This window comes from Panthera uncia, chromosome A2 (assembly GCF_023721935.1).
Source record: "Panthera uncia isolate 11264 chromosome A2, Puncia_PCG_1.0, whole genome shotgun sequence".
Taxonomy (NCBI): domain Eukaryota; kingdom Metazoa; phylum Chordata; class Mammalia; order Carnivora; family Felidae; genus Panthera; species Panthera uncia.
Genome location: NC_064816.1, coordinates 77,719,513 through 77,728,316, shown reverse-complemented (window position 1 = coordinate 77,728,316; position 8,804 = coordinate 77,719,513). Strand labels below are relative to the sequence as shown.

Sequence of the window (8,804 nt, the reverse complement as noted above, 5' to 3'; positions counted from 1 at the left end):
TTTTTTTTTTTTTTTTTTTTTTTTTTTCCTTTTTTTTTTTTTTTTTCCCTTTTTTTTTTTTTTTTTCTTTTCTTTTTTTGGGATGTCATATTTGGAGACTACGTATGTCTGAAAAGGTCTTGGCTGATATAAAGTTCCTTCTTCAGAATTTTGAAGGCAGCATTCCATTGTCCTCCAGCTCCTGGTATTGTTGGTCTGAAGCTGTTCTGATTCCCAGTCCCGTACATGTGACCTGTTTTTCATCTGAAAGTCATAGGGTCTCCTTGTTCTCGTGGTTCTGAACTTTCATGACTACGTGCCTCAGTACTGATCCATTTCATCCACGGTGCTGGGCTCTCCTGCCCTTCACGGTGGTGGTTCTTGAAATTATTGCTTACTGATTTCCCATGTTCTTGGTCCTCTGTTCCAGACTTCAGACTTCTATTCTTTGGAAATTGGGCCTCCTGGATATCTTCACTAATATGCTAATCTTTCTCTCCTGCGTTTTTTTTGTTTTTTTTTTTATTTGTTTGTTTTTGGTCTTTTTGGTCTACTTTTGTGAGATTTTCTTAACTTTATCTTTGAGTCTTTTTTTTTTTTTTTTTTTTTTTTTTTTTGAGAAAGAGGGAGAGAGAGAGCACCTGCCTGTGTAAGGGAAAAGGGAGAGAGAATCTCAAGCAGGCTCCATGTACAGTGCAGAGCCTGATACCGGTCTCGATCTCACAACTCTGAGATCATGACCTGAGCTGAAATCAAGAGTCAGACTCTCAACCAACTGAGCCACCCAGGCGCCCTAGACTACTTGCTATTATTATGTACATGGTATTACAGATTTGCCTTCACCATGTCACACAGAAAAAGAAATTAAAATACATTTAAGTTAAAAATAGCAACAATGATAAAAATGGATTTGAAGTATAAACTCAGGAAAGAATGAAAACACATTACTTAACTTGATGTAAAATGACTGTCTTTCCAATGGGAAAATAAAATGGAGAGTAACTTAAGATATAGAAGAGTATTACAAATAAACAAACATAGTTAAGAAAATCAAATTAGTGAACTTATTGGGGCACCTGGGTGGCTCAGTGGGTTAAGCGTCCGACTTCGGCTCAGGTCATGATCAGGTGATTTGTGAGTTTGGGCCCCGCAGTGGGCTCTGCACTGGTGGTGCAGAGCCTGCTTGAGAGTCTCTCTTTCTTTCTATTCCTTCCCCACTTGCTCTCTCTCTTTCTCTCTCTCTCTCACAAAATAAATAAATAGACTTTAAAAAAAATTAGAGAACTTAAAAAAAAAAAACTGTTTTAATTAAATTTTATTTTTGAGAGAGAAAGATAGAGCGTGAGCAGGGGCGGGGCAGAGAGAGAAAGGAAGACACAGAATCTGAAGCAGGCTCCAGGCTCCAAGCTGTCAGCACAGAGCCTGATGCAGGGCCCGAACTCACAAACTGAGATCATGACCTGAGCCGAAGTTGGATGCTTAATCGACTGATCCACCTAGGTGCCCATAGAGAACTTCTTAATGTTGAAATATTTGGGTTTACTTTTCTAGGGCAGTGTATCTTTTGAAAATTTTCCAGTTTAGCTAAAGTGGAGTGGACCCTTGGGGTTGCGCATACTCCATAGAAAAAGATCTTTAATAGTGGCCTAATTTCTGCAGTTCTCATTTACACCTGCTCATCAGTTTACTGCTTGCCCAGGACAGAATCCAGTTACTTGAATTCATTATTAGTGGTTTAGGTTCTTTAATCAAGCCTTTTGCTCTGTTAGGTGTACAAAGATCATCAATGCTGATTCGGAGGACCCAAAGTACATTATCAACGTGAAGCAGTTTGCCAAGTTTGTGGTGGACCTTAGTGATCAGGTGGCACCTACTGACATTGAAGAAGGGATGAGAGTTGGGTAAGATTCTACTTATACTCTGCTTTCGTTAAAGATACCATGTCACATTCACATCCTTGGCTTTCTTTTGAATGAATGGGCTGGGTGCCACGGAATACAGGGATACTGTGCAGTAGAGTACTACAGTTGGACATCCTTTCTTCTGCATCAGCTTCCTGACCTCCCACCCACCTCCTTTCTCCCACCCCCACTGGGGCTTTTTGTGAATGGCTTTAAATGTCATACTCAAAGAAGTGCAGGATTTTAGAGTTGAGTTTACCAGTCTGTTGAAAGTAACATGGTGTAAGGAGAGGAAGAACTTGCTCTAGGATAGTTAGGATTAAGGAAGTTATATACGATACATGTAATTAACTTAGTAAATTTTTTGAATGTATTGAGTGAGGATATTTTTTTATCTCTTTAGTGTGGACAGAAATAAGTATCAAATTCACATTCCGCTGCCTCCCAAGATTGACCCAACAGTTACCATGATGCAGGTAAGAAAATGCGGGAGGGAAGAGGAATGACATGACTTTGAATACAGTTGCATCCATCTCAAAGGCTGACTAGAAATATTGACTAGAAACCTGTCAATATGTGGGCATATACTGAAGAGCTGCGAAAATGTTTTAAGCAGTTTTTCAGATGAGAAAGTCTTTATCAGTCTTTCTTTTTCTGGTTTGTCTCTTTTACTGGTTATCATAGCAAGTAATAACAGCAAGTGGTTCTAGGACACTGGACAATGTATTCCATTTTTGTTAAAATTCTTACTTGTTAGGAGTCTGATTTTCCTTTTAGGGTATTGGGTCTGCTCTACTGGATAGAACATTTGAACTAGTATTCAAAAGCCTGTGGCTTTTTACGTTCTACATTTTCATCCTTAGGTGGAGGAAAAACCTGATGTCACGTACAGTGACGTGGGTGGCTGTAAAGAACAGATTGAGAAACTTCGAGAAGTAGTTGAAACCCCATTACTTCATGTAAGTGGCTGAGTCTGTGCACTTAAATTGCCTGTCATTAGATAGCTTTAAAAATTTTATATTTTCCTTAGTGAGGGGGTAGAAGATAGAGGAGTGGTGAATTAGTATGTCCCAGGAGAGAAAGCAAATCAAGTGGTCAGGCCTACTCTAAGCAGAAAGATCTGCTATTTTGAGTGACAGGAGTTTGAGGTGTAACCTTTAGCAAGATGTTAAATATAAGTTATTGTAGAAGGAACCATGTGTTTTAATGATACCAAGAGGAAATTGAATCAAATTAAGCTGAGGAGGATAATGGAAAACTAGAATATTAAATACCATAATTCTTTTGTTTTTTAAAACAGTACTTTTTTTTAAATTAGAGGGAAAAATGTATTGTTAAGGAGAAATACCTTTAAAAGCTGTTCAGCATTATGTATTGATATGAGTCTAGTTTAGATCTTATGTCTTAGAATAAGTAAAATTCTTATTAAGTATATTGATTATGGAGTCAATAATTTTGATTTAAATATGATATAGAAGTAGTTTTGTTTTTATCATACCTAAGTAATAAATGTAAAAATCCTGTCTCCCTCACAGCCGGAGAGGTTTGTTAACCTTGGCATTGAGCCTCCCAAGGGTGTCCTGCTCTTTGGCCCACCGGGTACAGGCAAGACACTCTGTGCTCGGGCAGTTGCTAACAGGACAGATGCTTGCTTCATTCGAGTTATTGGATCTGAACTTGTACAGAAGTACGTTGGTGAGGTAAAGTAAATTGATCAAAACATATGTAGCCCCATGAAAGATTTATAATGTGGAATAGCAGTTCTGATGAAGTTTTGGGGTGATGGGGTTCGTGGGGTCCAGAGCTGACGACCAAGAAAGAATTCTTGAAGACATCTTTGGTGCAGAAAGGTGGGGACAAGACCTGTGGGCAGGAAGAGCTGCACTGGGGTTGTGATGGGTAACTCATTATATACCCTCAGGTTGGGGGCGGTCAGGGATAGAGTAAGTCTCTGGCATTTTGGAAATAAGGTTTCCAAGACCATGAGAGGTTAGCTGTTTTTAGGGAAACACCATTTATTACTGTTTAATAAAACCTCAGTCATGAGACCCTTCAAATGTATATCGGGGGGCCATAAGCTTGAAGTATGATTGCCATTATTTATCTTGGGGCAGTTGAGATAAAGGAAGTAGACTTACAGGATCCTTGAGGTTGGGATATTGTTAAGCCAAGATTCACTTTTGCTCCTAGCAAAGTACATCTAGGCAGCTGAGCTCCTAGAGGGAGGTCACTCTGCTGGTTTCAAGGACTTGTCTGTGGGCTGTAGGCAGTAAGGGAATTTAATTTTTCATTTGCTTTCGTTTCCCACATTACCATGGCAAGCACTTAAACCCTTTTCCTTTGTTCTTGGGTAGCGAGGAGTGTCCGAGGGTTACTACACATAGTCCACCGGGAGGTGGGGGTTGCTGTTAGCCTATACTTTGCCCTCAGCTTGCCCCGCACTCCCTCATCAATTCCACATTGAAGGACTGAGACTTGAAATTTTTTTGATTGATGGTTTGTAATTAGTAGTTCAGAAGCCACCAGCCTTTCCTTGTGGTCACTGGAACTAAACTGCTTAAAATTTTTAATCAGTATGCTGGGACCTTTTCTACAGACTTGGTGTGTAAGACCCCAGAAACGTGGTGAATTGTGCATTTAAAAGTGTACTTTTATTTCAGAGGCAACGTTTCATATTCTACTGAGAAAGAACATAGTTGTCTGTATATGTGTGACACACACATACGTATACATGTGTATATATGTTCTCATTAGAGAGGAAGTCTAGGGCTGTACATATTGCATCTGAAGCATTAACAACTCATATACTTAGAATAAGAATTAGTAAAGGAGCTGTATTAGTTAAGGTATAATTTTATTCCTTGATCAAAACTTACAAATTAAAATTGGTGATCAGAAATGCCAAGTGATAAATCAGGTGCCATTTTTTATTTCCTCAAGTTTAACTGATTGAAATGGTGCATTTAACTGTTAATTTGATCTCTTCAAGTCTGGAAGTTATTGGCTATTTAATAGGTAAAGAATCATGAAATTAATACTGTTTTGAAGCTAATGAGATTAATATGATGGAATAGGTAACAAATTTCATTTTTTTTTTTGAAAAAGCTTTTGGTAATAATAGTTGAGAACACTGTTAGGAATATTGAAAGGTTTGAAGCATAATTTCTTACTGTACTTAAAAGTTTTTTTAAACCAACTCTGAATTAAATTATTTTTCTCATTAGGGGGCTCGAATGGTTCGGGAGCTCTTTGAAATGGCCAGAACAAAAAAAGCCTGCCTTATCTTCTTTGATGAAATTGATGCTATTGGAGGTATGGGCAGTATATTAGAGTACTACTGTAGGATTGGGTTTCGTGAGTGTTTTAAAGTAATATGTGTAGAGTTCTCTTGATACGTTAATCTTTTACAAAATTTTAATTCCAGCTCTTGTATGAGCTCTGGCGTGTCGGAGCTACAGATCTAATAACCAGTAGAGATACATTATTAGGAAAAAAGAAACAGAGCATTGCTATTTCTCCAAGTCTTTATCTTTGTACTTTTCCTAATTTCATTCACATGACCCTTGTTTTCACACTTTAACAACTCTCAACTTAGGATACAGCTTCACTTAATGTGATCAGAAAGCTTTGGGGCATAATTTAATTGGTGGTGGTTTTTCATGAAGTATACCTAAAAGAATGTTCTTGTTGGCTTCGTCGATTTGATGAAATAAAATATTAGCTGTGGGATCTGGACAGGTTATTCTAACTCTGAGACTCTGTTCACTTGCCTTATAAAGGGAATGATAATTCATACCTTGTTAATTTTATGGGTGTTTGGTTTGAAGTAAGTCATAAATGAGATAGACCTTGAAAGCTACTCTTCTGGAGGCCTGAACTGTTACAATAGTCTTTGAGAGTAATCATTCTTAATAGCTGGAGGAATTGGCATATGTTTCAGTTAATGAACTTAGTGACAAAAATGACTTGAAAATATAGTTGCACCCTGTAATGCTGTTTGGGGACTGCAGTTAGGTTACCCCGAGTCTTGTTTTTAGACAGATGAGTGTTGTTGAGTTTGGATGCTTCTGTGGTTAATGTCTTCAAGGGCCAGCCATAATGTGACCACAGTGTATCGATTTAGTGTTGTGACTCTGAAGTTTCCTTTATAGAATTTTTGGAATAAGCCTTATGATGATGTCAGGATGCTCTGAAGAGGTAGTGTCCAAAGTAGACTGTGTATCAAATAGTATTAGTGTGCAGGAAGAAAATCTAGAATTTTTCTTCATACTTTTAATCTCATTTAAAAGTTTTCCAATTTTTTTGTTTTATATAGTGTACATAATACCTTAATACAACAATATGTATTTATACAACTTAAAAAGGAGAATATATATTTGGAGGCCTTTTTTTTTTTTTTTTTTTTTTTGCTATGTTGGTTGAAATGAGAGATTGACAATCTAGAGTACTCTAACACATCTAAATCAGCGTGATGTAAGCTGTACAGTTCTGTATTATGGATGTAGCTGTATTTTTAAGGACTGTTTGGAGAAACTTAGAGTATGACAGTTTCTTACATACAGTCAGACACCATTGGAGTGCTAAAGTTTGCATGGATTCTGTTGCCTTATCCAGATGTATATGGTGTTAGAAATGGAGGTGTTCTTGAGTGATTTAAAAAACAAAATTCCTCAAAGAGGACTTAAAAAATACTTGAAAGGAGCCCCTTTTAAATATCTACGAGGAGTCCTTTTCAAAGATTCACCTTCTAATTTAGTTTTCCGGTAAAGTAGGCTGTTCTTACAGAATATGCTTAAAAGTGAGACGTTCACTTGAGCTGGAGTACCTGACTTGAGATCTGTAATACTTCTGGGTTACACATAGTGCTGTCCTGAGTGGACACGAAGAGCTTATTTTTCGTTTTCCCAGGGGCTCGTTTTGATGATGGTGCTGGAGGAGACAACGAAGTGCAGAGAACGATGCTGGAACTGATCAATCAACTGGACGGTTTTGATCCTCGAGGTAACATTAAAGTGCTGATGGCCACTAACAGACCTGACACTTTGGATCCAGCACTGATGAGGCCAGGGAGATTGGACAGAAAGATTGAATTTAGCTTACCTGATCTAGAGGTAAGAAAATCATTTCGTTTTAGAGAAGGGATTCTTGAAATTTCGTGATGTCTTTCCATTTTAATATTTATTAATTCCCCTATTTTTAGGGTCGGACTCATATTTTTAAGATCCACGCTCGCTCAATGAGCGTGGAAAGAGATATCAGATTTGAACTGTTAGCACGACTGTGTCCAAATAGCACTGGTAGGTGAAAAGGTCTTGCTTACTGTACTTGCCGGTCTGTGTGTTCAGGCTGCTTTAATAAGCCTGTTGTTTTCTTTTTGTTCGAAAGGTGCTGAGATTAGAAGTGTATGCACAGAAGCTGGTATGTTTGCTATCAGAGCACGGCGAAAAATTGCTACTGAGAAGGATTTCCTGGAGGCTGTAAATAAGGTCATTAAGTCTTATGCCAAATTCAGTGCTACTCCCCGCTATATGACATACAACTGACCCCTGAAGACTTTCACGAAAACACTTTTCATTGGAATCCTAACCTTATTAAATAGACTTGTTAATAACCATTAAACACGTAAAAATAAAGCATTTCAAAACTGTATGCTTTTTTCAGATGTCTTTTTTCTGTAGTACAGTGAAAGGTGATATCTGATGTCATTTGGCAGAAATGCTTATTACAGTGTCTGTTGACTGTTTTTGAAGTGCTACCATTTAAGGGTCCCATCTCCTCAAGTGCTTGCTTAGACCACGTATGTTCTTGGCATATGCTGGCCTGTGGGCTGTATGGGTGCCGATTGTATCCTCCCACGCGGTGAGGCGGGTCTCATGCATGTTGATGTAATGCCTGCAAAGCTTTCCTACCTGATTGACTTGGAGCTGGGATTGAACGTCCAGGTGTGTCGGCTCTGTCGCCTGTGTTCCTCACCTTCCTGCTCTTCTGCCCCTCATCACAATAGCCCATCTAGGCACAGGACCACATGTGTTTACATGTTGTTTTTTTCCTACCACATCGAATAAATAATACCACTTTGGCCAAACTTTTTTTAAAGTGGAAGAAGCATCTGATGTCTTAGGTTTTGCTTTGCCATTTGAGTTGATTTCAATTTCAAGTTAATCAAGAATTAGTGATTTTAATGGCCAGTGAAGCAGTAAAGCAGAAAGAAAAATATATACACCATTGGTTTCATAAAGAGAAATACTTCATCTTGTAAATTAATGGTTTAAAATTTCAGTAAAATTCCTGTTAGACTTCTGGTGAAGTGAGGTATTTCTAAAAATAAAATCGAATTAGGATCCTCAGCACATCCCTTTAAAATTCTTTCTTGTTCAGGGGCACCTGGGTGGCGTAGTCGGTTAAGCGTCCGACTTCAGCCAGGTCACGATCTCGCGGTCCGTGAGTTCGAGCCCCGTGTCAGGCTCTGGGCTGATGGAGCCTGGAGCCTGTTTCCGATTCTGTGTCTCCCTCTCTCTCTGACCCTCCCCCGTTCATGCTCTGTCTCTCTCTGTCCCAAAAATAAATAAAAAACGTTGAAAAAAAAAATTAAAAAAAATAAAAATAAAATTCTTTCTTGTTCAGCCGCCACCAAATCCCCTCTTGTCTTGCACCACAGTTATCCTCCCCGCCCAAATACTGAGACCCAGGCACCATAAAGACTTTTTATTGCAGTTCAATGTTCATAAGTAATGCAAAATAGCAAGAGCTGGATACATTTTAATTCAAAGAAAAAGTGGACAATGTAATGCTTTGAGTATTGAGTTGAAGTATTTAAAATATGAACATTTTCAAAGAGAAAAATGAAAGCTCTTCATTCATAAAATCCAACCAGCATTCTTTTCTGTCTTCCATTTTTCTTTTTTGCGAAATTGGTAAGAAAAA

At 38.3% G+C, this 8,804-nt stretch overlaps 1 protein-coding gene across 1 annotated transcript in view; it reads left to right on the top strand.

Moving 5' to 3' along the window:
* PSMC2 (proteasome 26S subunit, ATPase 2) overlaps positions 1-7,529 on the top strand; it is a 13,320-nt gene extending 5,791 nt beyond the window's left edge. Inside the window, exons 5-12 of the mRNA XM_049641345.1 lie at positions 1,749-1,880; positions 2,284-2,356; positions 2,744-2,839; positions 3,416-3,580; positions 5,105-5,192; positions 6,789-6,991; positions 7,081-7,177; positions 7,266-7,529. Of these exons, the coding sequence (XP_049497302.1) occupies positions 1,749-1,880; positions 2,284-2,356; positions 2,744-2,839; positions 3,416-3,580; positions 5,105-5,192; positions 6,789-6,991; positions 7,081-7,177; positions 7,266-7,423 (1,012 nt within the window). The 3' untranslated portion in view covers positions 7,424-7,529. The remainder of the gene's footprint in view (positions 1-1,748; positions 1,881-2,283; positions 2,357-2,743; positions 2,840-3,415; positions 3,581-5,104; positions 5,193-6,788; positions 6,992-7,080; positions 7,178-7,265) is intronic.
* Positions 7,530-8,804: the final 1,275 nt, after the last annotated feature.